The sequence below is a fragment of the Quercus lobata genome, chromosome 2 (assembly GCF_001633185.2).
Source record: "Quercus lobata isolate SW786 chromosome 2, ValleyOak3.0 Primary Assembly, whole genome shotgun sequence".
Lineage (NCBI taxonomy): Eukaryota > Viridiplantae > Streptophyta > Magnoliopsida > Fagales > Fagaceae > Quercus > Quercus lobata.
In genome coordinates this window covers 103,832,768-103,850,797 of record NC_044905.1, presented here as the reverse complement: position 1 = coordinate 103,850,797, position 18,030 = coordinate 103,832,768, and the positions used below count along the sequence as shown (strand labels likewise).

The 18,030-nt window shown below is 34.5% G+C and overlaps 1 protein-coding gene and 1 pseudogene across 2 annotated transcripts; one reads left to right on the top strand and one right to left on the bottom strand.

Annotated features, from left to right (window-relative positions):
- The first annotated feature begins 4,269 nt into the window (after window positions 1–4,269).
- On the top strand, window positions 4,270–13,405 carry LOC115977677 (probable leucine-rich repeat receptor-like protein kinase At5g49770). 2 transcript variants are annotated; one of them, XM_031099693.1, is made up of 19 exons: window positions 4,270–4,592; window positions 5,061–5,181; window positions 5,285–5,356; window positions 5,722–5,796; window positions 5,898–5,969; window positions 6,252–6,413; window positions 6,805–6,879; window positions 7,326–7,397; window positions 7,498–7,569; window positions 7,689–7,757; window positions 7,949–8,023; window positions 8,219–8,290; window positions 8,435–8,569; window positions 8,733–9,217; window positions 9,295–9,441; window positions 9,533–9,669; window positions 9,934–10,153; window positions 10,836–11,071; window positions 12,465–13,405. In XM_031099693.1, exons 1-19 carry the CDS (start codon window positions 4,511–4,513, stop codon window positions 12,891–12,893), a joined length of 2,808 nt encoding a protein of 935 aa, XP_030955553.1. In that variant the 5' UTR covers window positions 4,270–4,510; the 3' UTR covers window positions 12,894–13,405. The 2 variants fall into 2 exon arrangements, with proteins under 2 accessions (XP_030955553.1, XP_030955554.1); XM_031099694.1 differs by lacking the exon at window positions 6,805–6,879.
- Window positions 13,406–13,878: 473 nt separating this feature from the next.
- LOC115974117 lies at window positions 13,879–17,592 on the bottom strand (annotated as a pseudogene).
- Between the last annotated feature and the right edge of the window lie 438 nt (window positions 17,593–18,030).

Genomic DNA, 18,030 nt, shown 5'->3' with positions numbered 1-18,030 from the left:
TAAGTATATTTAGGCCCAATTCATCTTTATCTTTATCCTTCTACAATGGCCCAATCCATTACAAATAAATCTAAATTATCTAACCATTATATTAAAAAATTAAAAATAAATAAAATAAAATAAAAAAACTTGAAACAAGTATAAAAGGTCAAACATCCCACCTAACTCTCGCGTGAATTCTGAATAGAATTCAGAATTCAAATGCCTTATTTTTACCACAACCACACGTTACTTTCAAAAAGAACAAACACATCCCACACGTTTTGAAAATGCACTGAGAAGCCAAATGCTCAGAAATGAGAAGTTTGGTCTCTGGTGTTCATGAGCGAAGAAGAGGGAAAAAAAAAAAAAAAAGAGTGAGAGATGCAAACTAACAGAACGAGGCCACGATCCAGGTAGACACATAACTCAACTCAATATAAACAAAACAGGCCCAATAGAAAGTTTGCATCTCTCCATAAATGAACAGTTTTGCATGTACATACATAAATGTTAAATGAGTCTTCCTTTCACAGTGAGTGTAAGATAATTTTCAGTTTACAAGAAAATTTTAAATACAATTATTTACCAATACTCGAAAATGATGACATTAATATTTTTTTTTTTTTTTGAAAGAACATTAATATTATTGTGTGAACTGAAGACTAACGTCTATTTTAGTGAAACTTCATTTTTATATATAATCTATGCGTTATAAAAAACGTGGTAGGTATAAGTATTCCACTTCCGGTGAAGACTTGTTCCAATTAATCAAAACCTTTTTGCTATCAAGTTAATATTTATGAAAAATATTGTCTCTAGCATATATAGCATTCCGTAATGGACGCTGTTCATAATATAACCCTTGGTTTAGGCATTAATAAAAGTAAAACCCGATCCATTATTGAATGCCATGTGTTAAATTTAGAAAACGTACTGCGTATATGAGAAGCTACTTATTAGCAGATGCATGGGCAAATATGTGACAAGTGCAAACAATCATCTAAATAAACATCAATGATTATATATAAGGCAACAATAACTTGTTTTACCCAATTTACACTTTAATTTATAACTCATAATGTAATTTAAAGTTATATTTTCAAATTATAAAAGCATAATGGAAAGCAAACACCACCCTGTTAAATTGTTCAATAAAAAGACCGTGCGGCTTGGATTTTTGACTTATTGACTATTAGTTGGTGTTGGGGACTGTTTATTTGGCGATTAGGAAAGGCAAGACATGTGACTAACTTTAATAAAAGCCACTCTTAGTGCTTGAAACCTTTTTTTTTTAAATGAACTTTTATAATAGAAAATGGTAAAAGTCGCTCTTTTTTTTTTTTTTTTTTTTTTTGGTACTTGAAACTTTTTTATAAAAATAAAAAATAAAAAATACCTTTGTCTACGCGGTATAGACGACTTTATCTTAGTACTTGAAACTTTTTTTAAAGATAAAATTAGCTTTTATAAAATAAAATCTTAAAAGTTGCTCTTGGTCTGTTTGTACTTGAAACTTTTTAATAATAATAAGAAAAAATTCATGGTCTACGCGGTATAGACGACCTTAGTCTTAGTGCATATATGACATAAAATCTGTTCACATTAACATCTATTCTAATCCACTAAAACAAGAAAATTATTAAGTATCCACCACTTACATCATTTTTACTATATACATACTGTAATTCTTAATAAGAATAATATGATTAAATTAGATGATACAATTTATAATTTATCAAAAAATTATTATTATGAAATTATGGATTTCTTTTATAATAGGGACGAAGCCTTTTTTTTTTTTTTAAAAAAAAGAAAGAAACATTTTGTATTTGGGGGCTTAGGCCTTGGGCTTGCCCCCGAGCATATACAAAGGAACAACCACTTTCGTGTATTTTTTTTTTGGGTCAAAAGAACAACCCCATTTAAACTAGATAAAAATGGGAAATGCATTAAGACCTATAAAGCTAATAATAGAACTTCTTTATAATATGCTATTTGCAAAACAAAATTATATATATATATATATATATATTATGTGTCTATTTGAGAATAATTTATGCCAAAGAGGCTAATACTGTGTATTCATCAACACAAAATCGGAGAAGATTCCTAACTTCTTGTTTCAAGGGTGTCCAAACACTAGTGGAACCGGAGAGAGCTCTTGCATTATTATTATTATAAATTCCTGACCTTAGCTTAATTTTATGAGTAGGAAGTGAATGGAATCGACCAATTCAAATGGTAATCTATTCAGCAAAAAAAAAAAAAAATTCAAACGGTAATCTGGTCCATTTCTCAATATGATAGATCTCCCTCAAGAGACTCAGGACTACATAGTTGCTTTGACCAAATCAAAGCTTCTGCTAAATTCTAATACATATTGACGTGTAAATTCACGAGTGCTTTTAGATTAAATCGATGTTGGCTTTTTATAATGGAAGTATTGCAATTTATTGGGATTCTGAATCCCATAATTTGTATTTGACTGAGTAATCTCAACAAGAAGATCACATCTTATCTTAACATTATTATGGTTGGCCAGGCCTGGACTTGTTGATTTGGATTTTGTATATATATCATACAGAAAAATGTTAATAAATGTTTTTAGGGTATTAATTAATAATATATTTAAAGAAAGTTTTATTTAAAAAAATATTTAATATTTTGATAATTTTTTTTTATCTCTCATAATGTTTTAATATTTGTTTTTTTCATTATAATATAATATTATCAGATGACAAAGTTGATACATCCATTTTTTTTTTTGCTAAACAAAAAATGGGGGGCCCTTATGGTTGTATCATGCCACCCAGGTTAGTATAATCATGTGAGGGACAGGACCCACCAGATCCCACCGAGGTACCCGCCAAGGCTCGAACCCGATATTCCCCTTAATTAAATCTCTCTCACAGCAGCCCACCAACAAGAGCCCGCTAGTAACAGGAATCGAACCTAGACTAGTTAGGCAAAGCGAACGATCCATGCCAGCTGAGCCAAGCCCTTGTTGGCAAGTTGATACATCCATGAAATTGATGGAACTGCAAAAGCCAAAAGGTCACATCGTTGGCGCTAGAACCGAAACGTGTATGGACTGACTCTATGATTCTATGACTATTGGCTATGACTGTCTTCACCTCTAATCAATAACAAGTCTCTACTCTCTATAAAAATTTCTATGCAAAAATGAATAATATTATTAGTAGGTTAAAAAATTGCACTATATTTATATATATTATATACTCATTTTAGTTAACCTAATTATATATATTAACGCAAAGGAACTATATTTTATATTTATTGTATTAGGTTGAAATGTGTTAAAATAAAAATAATGCAGAAAGAGACAAAAATAAATAAAAATACAAAAAAGGGAAGCAAAAAAGAAAAGAGAGAAAAAATGCATTGAGAATTATCATGATTTGCTTAATAGCCTATGTCCTCAACCAAAAATTCAGGACGTTTGGTTCATTGTGATGTATCATTGATGTGATGCATATTACGATGGTGTAACATTTAGATTTTGATTTATTTTATATTTTTTAAAATTACCATTATTTAAAATTAAAAAATATATTACATCATCTTAATCTCATCACCTTCCTAAACAATGTAATGTTGTATTTTTGTATTGAGATTATAATAATATAATATTACAATAACGTAATATTATGGCGTAATGTAACATCACGGCGAACCAAACGCCCAATAATGTAATATCACATCATCTACATCTTTGTTATTCATATGAATTGTGTTTTACAATGAACCTAAAGTAGGGGCTACTTCCACACTAACTCTGATTGCAGTATTAACAATATGGGTAACTGGTACATCATCCAGACATTCTTTAGGCTAAATGGCATTATCTTGTAACAAAATGTGCCCTCCTATTAGTAAGGACACGTTAGCGTATCTAAATGTAAGGGGCCTCTCATTAGCGCCTACTTACTACTACGTCTTTTTTCAAGTAACAATGATGGCTTCCTCCACAATTGCAAGAACCCAACCAATTATAATTTAGCTTTGTGTATTATTTCTGGTGAAATAAGTAGTGTAATAACTTTCAACCATGCTGAATCATGGATTTAAAGATAATTTTATGTCCTCATTAATCATTTATGTGGCAGATATTATTTTGATAATCTGTCCATTGACTTGTATTAAGTACATAAGACTCTTGGTCCTTATATACATACATACATATATATATATATATATATATTTCCCTACCAATTAAAATCAAGCAATATGTGATCATGACTGGTGAATTGTTCTGCATTGCAATATACGCGATAATGCGAGCAGAGAAGTTCCTTGCAAGTTCTTATATACTCATGTAGTAATACTAGTTAATATATAAGAAACAGTTGGTTACAAATTTAAACAAACTTTGCTAGCTATTGAGTTTTGTCCAAAGATAGCTTTACTCTGCTTAATATATTAGATATATGGGTGATCTCAGTTTCTGAAAGATTTTGTTATCCAACTTGATACAGTCCTCAGAGTGATAACTACGGTTTGTTTAGTAATGGTTCAAAGAAGTCAGCTGTTCCTACTGCTTGTTTTCATCATATTTTCAGCTATAGCAGCCGAGACAGAAAATCAAGACTGTAAGTTCAGTTCATTTCTGTCATCGTGTTAGTTTGTGTAACTGTTATAGTATTAGTTTGGTTGGAATATGAGAGACAAAGCTTTTGTACTTTGAACAACGATTTGTTTTACTCAAGATTCATGTCAGTTTCTGGAATCTGAGCAGTACAAATCGTATGGTTAGTTATTCGGCAGCACATGACTCTAGGAAATACTTAGTCAACACTAAGATGCATCACCAATAAAGAGGTTCTTTATTTTGGCTATTTGGATTGCTGAAGTAACATAAATTTTGGTATCAATTTTTTTTTTTTTTTTGCCACGTTATGTATTTTTTTTTTTTTACATAATTCCATCACAGGGCCTTAGCTAATGTTACACGTCCTTCCAATTTACGTGAATCTTCAATCTATTTTGAACTATATATTAGATAGTCTTGTTTGATAATTTGGAGATTGAGTTATGATGTTTTTAATATCCGTATGCAGATGTTGCTTTGCTTTCTCTCAAGAGTATGTGGCAGAATACACCACCCAATTGGGTGGGTCCGGATCCTTGTGGCAAGGGATGGGAAGGAATTGGGTGCACAAATTCACGTGTAACCTCCATGTAAGCTTTCTGCTTGGTTTTCGCTTTCAACTTTTTGTTGGCACGTTTGCTTGTTCATGACAATTCCAAATTTTGATATAAAGCTGACTTTGTATCATTTCAGAATGTTATCAAGCATTGGTTTGACAGGCTCGCTGTCTGGAGATTTCGTAATGTTATCTGAATTAAAGACTCTGTATGTTTTCTTTGTTCACTTTGCCTTTGTTATTTAACTCTTCAGATTCAAATTCCAACTGATATCCCTGAACCACCATTCTGCTACAAGAAACTGCAGTGCTCAAAAATATAAAAATTCACTGCTTAATGTTTGTGGAAGTTATGGGCAGTATTACTCATGCCTCCAGCCTCATGGTCATTGAGATGTGGATCTCACTGTGGCCGATTTAGGCAATTATATCACAAAAACAATGATTGGAGATTTTACTTTCTTTTAAAATGTCCTAACTAAATCAAATGAAAATCTCAATTCCACATGCTTATTTGGTAGTAACTTGATCAGTAAGTTTAGTAATGCATTCCTGACTAGCTTCTTTCATATAGGGATCTATCTTACAACAAGGGCCTGACAGGACCAATCCCACGATCAATTGGGAATTTGAAGAAACTATTGAACTTGTAAGAAAATATTGATTGTTATTAACAGTCTGTGCTGGAACTCAAGTTGGATGGTAAAGATCTTCCTAATTTACTATGTTTCTTTCTTATTTGCATATCAGAATCCTAGTTGGGTGCAGCTTCTCAGGTCCTATTCCTGACACAATAGGATCTCTACGGCAGCTACTCTATCTGTAAGGATTCTGACTCTGTAATTTCTTCAAGAATTCAAATGTTTTACTGCAAAGGACAATATGAATCAAATTCCTTATGAATGCTATCTTCCATGTAATAAATGACACAACTTTAGATGAAGGGTCTACTAGTAAGTCCTGAAAATTTACCATCTCTGTCTGTAATGTATGTTTGTGTACATATATACACATAATTCACTCCGAGTTTCTATTTTTAGTGCAGTAAAATGAAAGGGCTAACATACTGTGAAATTTGAAACACTTTGTTGCTTTCATCTGCAGATCTCTGAATTCTAATCAATTTAGTGGACAAATTCCGCCTTCAATTGGTAATCTATCCAGTCTTCTTTGGCTTGATCTAACTGACAACCAGCTTAATGGACCCATTCCAATCTCTGATGGGATCACATGTGGTCTTGATATGCTACTTAATGCCAGACACTTGTATGTCAACTCTCTTTGTGAAATGAGCTTGTTAGAATAACAATTAAGTTATTAAATTCAACATTTCCTAACAGGTTAAGTTTTTGGGAGAATCATTAATTTATTTTAGTATCAGAGCAAAAGATATTTAATTTGAACTTCATCTCTGCTCTACCTCTCATTTAAAAAGTTCAAAACCTCATGTGGGGCTCCACTCATAAAAGGGGAGTTAGGGCCCACACGCATAGGTAGTGTTAAAATAATGATTAAATGATTGAATTCACTATTTTATAACAGTTTTAAGCTTTGGGAACAATCAATAATTTATCAGATTTGATTTAATTTTTTTCATCCTATGACTTTATTTTCTCCAACTATAACAACCATCTAAGATTCTGTCTCTTATCATCAGTCATCTTGGACAAAATAATCTTTCAGGAACGATCCCACCTCAGCTTTTCAACTCAGAAATGCCCCTGATACATGTGTAAGATTAGTTATACTTCTAACATCTGGAATCTCTTGGTATAATCAAGTTACATGAGAAGATATATGCATTATTCGGTTACTTCAATATTGTTAAAATGCATATGTATATAGATAATATATATCTAATAGCCCCACTAAACTTACATTATTTTTCTGTTTCATGTTTAATCATTATTCATTAATAGCTTCTTTCAAATGTTACGCCCATTTTTTTTTCTTTTTTAATTTTTTAGTGAATAGGTATTGTCTCCTAAAATTGCATCTTGATATATTGTGGTAATGTTAACCATGACTTTCTTTATTTGTAGTAGTCTCCCTTAGATGGAGAGAACACACACACGCATGCATGTAGAGTAGATATTTTGCATCATCTTTTGCTTTTCAACAAAAAATATTTTGGAATTTCTACATAACTTTCTATCAACTCATTGATTATTCTGGCAGGCTCTTGGATGGCAACCAACTAACTGGCAGCATTCCTTCCACCCTTGGACTTGTGCAAGCCTTGGAGGTGTTGTGAGTATCTGTCACACACTCCATAAAATTTACTAGAGATTTCTATTGGCTATGGATTTCTGATAAGTTATTGTTGTTTAATATTTGTTTTTGGCTATAGGCGCATTGATGGGAATGCATTAAGTGGACCTGTGCCTTCAAACTTCAACAATCTTACAAATCTTATTCAGATGTAAGAAGGAAAAAGAGACATGCCAAATTAAGCTATATATTTGCTTGAGAAAGATTATTATGACCTGGTGTGGAAACTTTATAAGGCTAGCTTTTTGATGATATATAGTTTTTTTTCAGGTTCTTGTCCAACAATAAACTGACTGGTCCTTTGCCCAACCTTACTAGCATGAACCTCCTCAGCTACGTGTAAGTAATAATGACATTACTAACATATGAATATCAATGTTAGTGTGGGCTTAAGTAAATTGTTTGTTAGACTTATCACAAAAATGATCATTTTAGCCTTTACACCCCACCAAAGAAGATGCTCAGTCGCCTAACAATATCTAGTTCACTTGCTTTTGAGTTTCATTTGTTGACTGAGATGATTTTGGCAGGGATATCAGCAATAATACCTTTGATGGATCAGATGTTCCTCCATGGTTCCCAACCTTACAGTCTTTGACAACATTGTATTCTACCCCTCCTCTCTCTCTCTCTCTCTCTCTCTCTCTCTCTCTCAATGTGTGTGTCTCTGCTTAAACATGCATTTGTATGAAACAAAGGTGTTTATTTTTCCAGGATAAAAGGATAAATGTGCTTTTCTTTTTGGCCTCAGGTTTAAATTATTCAGTACTGATGTAAAACCTGTCTACCTTGCATGACAGAATAATGGAAAACACAACACTTCAAGGACAAATTCCAGTTGCCCTATTCAGCTTACCCCATCTACAGACTGTGTGAGTATCAGCTAGTCTAGGGTATCATTACACTCATTGGAATGGATGTTGACAAATCCAAATTAAATAAATTAGTAATTCGTTTGTATGAACACTAAGGAGGGTAGTTCCACTCATTGCTATTATTCTGACATGTCGTAACAGGGTATTAAAGAAAAACCAACTCAATGGCTCCTTGGTTATTGGCACCACCCATAGCAACCAACTCAAACTCATCGATTTGCAGCTCAATTCTATTTCTGACTTAGAAGGAAAGGAAGCATACAATGGTACATTGAAGTAAGATGAATTTCCTAGTAACTTTGGCCCATTCAATTTTAGAGTATTAAAAAGACCAACTAGTTTTTTTGGAAGTTAAATTTCCAAGATAATATACTCATTGTTTTATAGCCTATAATAGTTATGTCTCATTATTGTGGTAACACTGTATTATCTTCTACAGACTGGAGGACAACCCAATCTGTGGGGTGAAAGGAAATCTAAATAGTTACTGCACAGTTTCCCTCTCCAATGCCTCATATTCGACACAAAAAGTTGATTGCGAGCCTGTTCCCTGCAATTCAGATCAGATTTCAAGCCCCTACTGTAGGTGTGCCTATCCTTACACAGGAAGCCTCTTCTTCGAAGCTCTGTCCTTCTCAGACTTGGGGAACAATACTTACTACAACATACTTGAGGAATCTCTCATGTATTCTTTTCACTCCCATCAACTTCCTGTGGATTCAGTCTCTCTAGCTCTGAGTAATCCCATTACGGCTTCATCGGAGTACCTTGAAGTGAAGTTAAAAGTCTTTCCTTATGGCCAAGTTTGTTTCAATCTAACGGGAATTTCTAATATTGGGTTCATGCTTAGCAACCAGACTTTCAAGCCTCCACCACCTTTTGGACCTTTCTATTTTATCGGTGATAAGTATGAGAAATTTACAGGTAATTCTGTGTTTAAATGATAATAATTTCTCTGTTTTTAAGTAATTATCTTGATGCATCTTTCTTCCTGCCAACAGAATCAAAAAAGTCATCAAGAAGTAGTATTGTGATTGAAATTGTAGTTGGCGGTTCCATTCTGCTGCTGGTAATACTCCTTGCAGGGGTTTATGTTCTCCACACAAAGAAAAGAGCAGAAAGAGCAATTGAACACACCAGTCACTTTTGTAAGATGGGTTTTTGTTTATATTTTGCACTTTTTGGCTAATCATATGGGATTTGTAGGGTTGTTTTTCTAATTCATGTCAAATAAAGCAGCACAATTGGACCAAAGCAATATGGGTGGTAGTGTTATTAAGGTAAAAGGTGTGGGATGGTTTTCCCTTAAAGAACTTGAGAAATACACCAATCATTTTTCAGTAGCCAATGAGATTGGATCAGGCGGCTATGGGAAGGTTAGTTTTGATTGTCCCTCAGTAGTATATCATATAAATGTATGTCAATATGCATGACCAATCTTTTATATTCCAAGGGTAAAAATAATAAATTGTTTTCAAATTTCAAATTTGTATTGCTTTTTGCCACTTGTAATCCTTCCTTTATTTTTAAAATTTTAATTTTAACTTTTTAATTTTATTTAAGACCAACTTTTGAACCTTGTTGCTAATTTTCCAAACAATTGCTGTCACTAAATGTCTTGTTTGTCAACATTTTTACAGGTTTATCAAGGTTCTCTTCCTACTGGGCAACTGATTGCCATTAAACGTTCTAAAAAAGAATCTATGCAGGGAGGGCTTGAGTTCAAAACTGAGATTGAACTTTTATCAAGAGTGCATCATAAGAATCTTGTCAGCCTTGTGGGGTTTTGTTTTGAGAAAGGTGAACAAATTCTGGTGTATGAGTATGTTTCAAATGGTAGTCTAAAGGATAGTCTTTCAGGTACTTCCATCCACTTTCCTCCTCCACTCAATAAGAATTACAGTATTTGTTGACACTTCAATTTCTCACGTAATTGATAATCACATGAAATTATTCAATTCACTAGCATTTGTAGTAATTACCATTAAGTCAATAATCGTTAGGCCATACACCTTGCATCTACCTACAAAAGCAATAGAAAAATCTGATAGTAGCACAACCATAAGAATTCTGTAGTCTACCAGTAATGCTCTCATCCAAAGATGACATAAGAGGAATTAAATAACTTGGCAAATACTGCAATTTGTCTTTAGCCTGACCCTGATCACTTCTCCCGTAGAGAATAAAATGAGTTCTGGTAGACAATCCTGATAGAATTGTGCCAAAGGATTTGATGACTATATACTGGGAATTCTGCCACCCAAAACCCTTTTCCTTTGTAACAATATCCATACATCAGAATTCCACTTGCCAGTCAATATAAGGGTTTAAATGTTTTAAGTGTACCTCATTGTCCAATTGCAAAATTGACATGCTGGCATCTAGCTTGACATGCACCAATGAAGTATTTGTCAGATTCTCATTCCTGTGTCAGTACATAATGAACCACCCTGAAACCTCGAACAATGTTTTTGAAGTCAAAAGATACTGAATCCTAATTCATTTTTTTTCTCTTAGTTGAAAACTAACATATAGTCTGCAGGGAAGTCAAGGATCAGGTTGGATTGGATGAGGAGACTTAGAGTGGCCCTTGGTACAGCCAGAGGTCTGGCCTATCTTCATGAATTTGCCAATCCACCTATTATACATAGGGATATAAAATCAAACAACATCCTCCTGGATGATTCATTAAATGCTAAAGTTTCTGATTTTGGACTCTCCAAGCCAATTGATGACAATGAAGGAAGTCATGTTATCACTCAAGTTAAAGGGACAATGGTAAGTTCAGAATCTTTTTACCTCTACTTCAACAAAAATAATGCATTTGTTATGTTCTTTAATTGATAATATAAGCGTCAAAATCTGGTCAGTCCAGAAGCATCTGATAATGAAATTACTGGATCAGGATTTGGATAGAAACTCAACCCAATTCTCTCTGGTCTTGTATAAAAGTATTACTGGATTGTACCAAATTTAGAAATGATTCTCATTTTTTAGCTAGGCATCTGTTCTAATAGTATATGGCTCACCTTCAATGGATTGTCCTTGTGAAAAACACATAAAATAATAAAAGGTAAGCAAAGCAATACATAAAATGTGACATGATTTGGCAAATTCCATGTCTACATCTACAACCAACACCAACCAAAAATACCCACTATCAATGATAATTACCACAGCCCAAACTCTCATAAACCTCACAAATATAAACTAACCTAAATCCCCAATACACCTAAAGGTGCTCTCACACTAACGTCCTAGACAAAGCTTAGTATCCAACTCTCTCTAGGCAAACTGTCTTCTAATTAACCCTTACGTACACCCCAAAAAAAAAAAAAAAAAAAAGGCTACGCCACAGCTCTATTTATAAGGACTATGGCACCTCCTGATTATTCTTCTAGCTAATATAGGATTCCGAAACCTACTTGGAAAACTCCAAAATTTTTCTTTCATCGGCTGGACTTAAAAAGTCCCAAATTTTGCAAACACACAACAACAAAAAAAGAGATCCCAAAAATATAAAATGAAAATCAACTTTAGTTTAGTATCTTTTCTAAAGTAAAAGTAATAGCAAGATAAACATGGTTAAAGGAACATTTTTGAAGATTTTTCAGGAATAATCAGGTTGAGTTTTCTGAAATTCTAGGTGGAGCTTCTAGGAATGTTTCAAGGAATGAAGTAGATAAATGTAAAGATAGCTACCTATTTTTTCCCTCTATTACTGAAGTTTTAGGCCCAGCCATTGGCAAGGGATTTTTTCAAACTCACACAGACATACTTCTACTAGTACCTAGAGGCCTTAAACTAATTTGGAAAACAAAGCAGCCGGTAGGAGTAGTTCACCACACCAATTATATACTGCACAAAAATCTATGTAAGTGTTATAGGCAGGGCAAGCATTTCTTGCTGCCTACTATTACTGCCAAAACCACAATATATTTGAAGGGGAAGAGATTTTCATTTAATGATCCCACAATCTGCCATTGCAGAGTAGGGGCGGTTTCTGTTGGACCATAAGAGACTAGTATGAGTTTATGGTAGTTTAGGCATTCCTGATTTCCAATTACTTGAAGAAGAAAAGCTTAAGTTTCAAAATTTTGTCTTAATATTATCTAAATTTCACAAAAATACATCAAAATCTAGCACTAAGAATGGACTTGATCAACTGCAGGGCTACATGGATCCAGAATATTACATGACCCATAAGTTGACCGAGAAAAGCGATGTATATAGCTTTGGAGTGCTAATGTTGGAGCTGTTAACAGCAAGAAAGCCAATAGAGCATGGGAAATATATTGTGAGAGAGGTTCAGGAGACAATGGATAAGACAAAAGATTTATACAATCTTCATGAATTTCTTGACCCAGCCATTGGTTTAGGAACAACCCTAAAAGGTTTAGGAAAGTTTGTGGATCTGGCAATGAGGTGTGTGAAAGAACCTGGATCCGATAGGCCTATGATGGTTGAGGTGGTTAAAGAGATTGAAAACATTATGGAGCTCGCTGGTGTAAATCCCGATGCTAATTTCACATCCACTTCTGCAAGTTACGAGGAGACAAGTAAGGGGAATTCCCCCAATCCAGGCTATCCTTATCGTTGAGGCACTTGTTTTATAGTGGATTATACCTTCCAAGAGAGCCCTATTCCAAATTTCATTCCAATCAAATGATCCACAACTGCCAATATAACGAAGTGAAATGGGGTTTTTCCAAACGTCGTAAAAGTGAGATTTATTTTTTTCATTTATTCGAATAAAATATTCTGATCTACTTTGTGTAGAATATCCAATTAGTATTGCACATCCTAATGCTTGTGTTCATATAGTAAGTTACCAGAACCGTGTTTATGATGGTACTTTTTTATTTGTGTATGGAGGGTGGGGGGGGTTGAAACAGAATCTTAGGTCGTCAACCTTGCATAGATTCGAAGGGAGGAGCAAAAATGACGAGAATTTAAAATATTTTTCAGAATTTCATGTGAGGCTAGTCATCTTATACTACACTTTTGATTTCTATGCTATGTATGCAATTCAACAATACTTTTGCAAAGAGAAAATATGTACAGTTTCCTATTTCAATTGAGATAATTGTAGAGTTTTTTTGGCTGTCTTAATTAGCCCTTTTTGTTTTGGTTGTGTCATGGACGGAGTCTTTGAAGGTCATGTACTGAAACTATTGCTTTGTTTTTTGCTCTTTAGCATGGTTGCTAAATTGATTGGACCTTGTAATCCTTTGGTAATGGTTGTGGTTGACTTTCCCTGAAACTTATTCATCAATCTTCTAAATCTGTATCCTTGCTTCATCACAACTCTGCATAATTTACAAGAAAAAACAAAATAGGCCACAAATTGCAACCTCAGTCATATCAATTGTCAAGTACTATGGTGCTTCTCTATAATCTTTTGTTCAATTAATCTATTTATATTTCTCACCTGTTAAAGTAAGACTTTAAATCTATTTAGATTTTCACTTGCCAAACCAGTCAAGATTATAAATAATTAAATTTTTTTTAAAAAAAAAAACATGATTATCATGCAAAATGTGTTGGCTGAGCAAATAGATTACACATGTACCTTAGGTGCAGGCTCACTTCATTGGTTTCTCCAACAGAGCTGAAATGTACCACTCATTCTTATGAATTCCACGATCACGCTTTCTGCTAGCATTCCATCTTAGTTTCTTGAATCCAATACAATCTGTTAGGTTCTAAAGATTAGGAACTAATGTATTAGAACTCTAATTTGTAATGTTGGCAAACCATGATCAAAACAGGTTTTAGTCTTGTTTAGACTTGCTTAAAGTGTATGCATTTTACGTAAAGTTGGAATTGAGTTACTGCAGAATTTATTGTGCAATTCTATCTGGTTCGATTGATCGAGAATTTGACTCGATCAATCGAAACTCAAGCAAAACGTTATTCTGCAGAATTTTCCAACAAAGCCCAAGCCCGTTTGACGCATAGGGTTTTATGTTTTGTCTTAAGTATAAAAGAGAAAACCCTAGCCACGTTTTTGGAGATACTCCAGATGCTGTGTGTGATTCTTTTGTGAGATCAAGAGGTGGTTGTCTTCACATATACTTAGGGTTTCCAAGTTTCAAGATTATGTCAAGAACTTGGTAATCAATTCAGTTGCTGCTTTAAGAATAGGGGTGTGCACGGTTCGGTCGGTGCGGTTTTTTTCTAAATTTATTACCGAACCGATAGAGATCGGTTTTTTCATAGTTGGAACCGACGCACACCGCCTAAAGTCGGTTTTTCGACCTATAACGATGTGGTTTTTTGCGGTCGGTTTAGTCGGTTTGGTCAATTTGAAATATTAAAAAAAAAAACTGTTTTTTTTTTTAATAATAAAAAAATTGGGCTTTCAAGCCCAATATCAATATATCAACCTATTCAAGATTTCAAGTAAATACAAACTTTTTTTTTTTTTTTATTTAGCAGGCCATCAAAAATCTAGTCACACAAAGAATAGAAGCAAAAGAAAAGTCAAATTAGAAAAAAAAAAAAAGAGTAAAAATGCCAAATAATATTTTTCTACATCTAGCCAACACCCAAATGCATATTCCAACGCATACTTATACCATAATTACTCATTACTCAATCAGACACTAACAATATACATTACTCAATCTCAATATATATCAACTCAATAGAGAGGCAGAACCTAAACAACTAAAATTAGAATGTAATGCAAATAAAATTAATATCGACTTCCATGTAAAAATAAATAAATCAGTAATTTTTTTGACCAAAGAAATGCTTTACAATGAACATATATTATAACAAATAAACAAAAGCCAATGCTTAATAGGTAGTACGGCAGTACCACAGTAGTTCCACTAAGTAGCTCAAAATCCCCAAGTCAAAAAATATACAAATAAAAATACAAAAATACTGAAAAAAAAAAAATATTGAAAATACTAAGCAATATTTTGAATCATTAGTGATTATAGCTCAAAATCTTTCTCAGTGAATGATTGAAGAGTGATAGCTTTCTTAGTCTCCCTCAAAATCAAATTACTGGAAAAAAAAAAAGATGTCAGTACTCGTGGACTTAGAGTATAGAGAGAGAGAGAAGAAACAAATTAATTGTTTGCGACTATGAAACTCACCGACGGTGTTGTGATGGACTGGCAGGGGGTGAGCATTGAGCAGTAACTTCAGTGTTGCAGCAGCAGAGAGGTGAGAGAGAAAGAGAGAGAGTTAAAGGATTCTGAGACAAAAAGAATGAATTTATACTAGGGGCAAAATCTAAAAACCTAGCATAAAACGCACCATTTTGCTTTTTTTTTTTTTTTTTTTTTTTTTATTTATTAACACCCCTATACGGCGACGTTTTATTAAATAAAATAAAATAAAATCAAAACCTATACCAATTACCAAACTTGGGGAGAGAACGAAGAACTTTTTTTAACTGAAAGGGTAGAGGGAGAACGAAGAACTGAAGAACGTATAGCTAAGCTGCCCTTAATCGGTTTAATTCAGCATATATCGGTTTCAGATTTCCAGCTCCGACAACTACACCGCACCGGCATCGGAACTACCTTTGCGCTTCGATCGCTGGCATCAGCTTCGTCGGTCGGTTGCAGTGGCAGTGCGGGACGATCGGTGCCGGTTAATTGGATCGGTGCCGGTGACTTTCTGCTCACCCCTATTTAAGAGCTTAAAGATACACAAGCGGGAGTGCTTGTACCTCTTGGGAATCCAAGAAAAAAGTAGTCCGTGGACTCGGAGCTGTCACGTGGTCGTGGTAGTAAGTTTCCTACTCAAGGTAGCAATAAGATGTTAGTGGTCTAAATCACTATTGTGTAAACTTCAATTCTTTCATAGTGGATTCAATTTACCTTGATGATAGCTAGGTTAAATCCTTCCCAGGTTTTTACCGGTTTGGTTTCCTGGGTCATCATATCATTGTGTTCTTTATTTTCCGCACTTTACATTGATATGATTATATGATTTGTATGTGTTAAACTAGATCTGCATAATTTACCTAAGTTAATCACTTGGCTAAATAACTAGGTTAATCGGGTTGTGTTTTAAGGGGTCTAAAAACAAACACGATCCAACATTGGAATGTAAGTGGTGTTGAGTTGTGACCCTATGTAGAAGAAGTGGTCAAGCCAGAATAGCCCCCCCGACCTCAACACCCTGTATATGTCATAGTATGTGAACTCAAGCATGGTTTCTGGAATCCAGTTGCTTAGAATATGCATGGAATGCACAATATCAAGTGTGTTCTAAAAGAAAGGAAGCCTTTGGGAGGCACTAACTTGGACTAGGATCAATCCTCTTGAGGCAATGAAGCTGTTGAATGGACCATCCAAATTCAATGTGCTAGTGATGATTGTGACATTCTGTTCTCTCATTTTGGCAGCAAATGTGGCAGTCCCACCTCCTATATCAAGTCCTATATGGATTGTCCTATGAGGTTTTGTGTTGAGAACATGATCAATACCATAATCAAGCCCTCCATTGTCAAAAAGCCACTGACTTGTCTCTCTGCCCTTCAAGTCGAAGCAATCTTTACAATTAAAGTATCCTGGTGCATTCTTACGCTCTATGAGGCACCGGTAACTTTTACAAGTGTAGGGATCCCAAATGATGCTGGTGTCTGGTGGGGTTGCCTAGAGGCTATCCAAAAATGGTGTTGGCTCTACATAATTGGCAGGGGACTTGGGACGGCATCTCCAGCGTGGAAATGGTTCACACCCTTTAAGCATGAGCCTTTGGACTAAAACATCATCTACTAGACACTGGTCTCCAATGTCTTATGTCATATATTGCACCAACTCCTCTGGAAACTTAAAGCAGCCTGCTCCAACTGGTGGGTAAACCTCATCAGACCCCATGTGTGTTGAGAACCCCAGTGGAAGCTTGTGATTGCCAATTGCAAGCATAAGCTCATCAGGTATGTGAATGCTTGAATCAATATCATAGCAAAGTTTGATGGACTCGTGTACTAGATTAGTACTAGATAACTCGTCATGTTGGCGTATAAGCTCGATGAGTAGGGCCTGGCTGAGTAAGTTAGTGGAACTAAGTTTTTGGTGCAGCTTAGCAATTAGAGAGTGACTGGCAGCAAGCTGGGATTTGGTGGAGTTAAGGTCGTGCAAGAGAGAGGTGCAGGAGTAGACAGATAAGTTGAAGTAGAAAGGAGCAGTGAAGATGTATATGGTAAGGAGATTGGTGATTATAACAAGCAAAAGCATCTTGAGCTTGTACTTTTTGTCATGGGACTGTTGTTGTTGGTGTGCCTGCTCTCTTTGGCTTTGGTAGTCTTGATCAGCTTCACTTCCCATTTTCTTTTCTCTTTGAACTCTTTGAGTTCAGTTCAGAGAGTAAAAAACAAACCTTTGTGGTAGAGAGAGAGAGAGAGAGAGTGAGTAAGAAGTAAGAATAGCAGTGAGGGAATTTGAGACAATGAAGAAAGTCTCCTTGCTTAGAACATAAGGTTCTCTCTATGGAAACTTCATTCAGTTTTGGATGCTACAAATTTTACAAGTAATCTAATTAACATGCAAAGTTGACAATTTCAATGTCAACTTGCACTTTCTCTGGATCTTGACCACCTAGATCTTAATTATATTTTTTGTCATGCCATCCCCACGTCAAATTTTTAATTAAGAATGAGCATTGATAATGTGATTCATATCATATGGTTCTTTCATAATTTTTTTTTTTTTTTTTTGTTGGTCTTTTTCATAAATTACAAGCAGATTGCTTCATTTCCAAAGGTT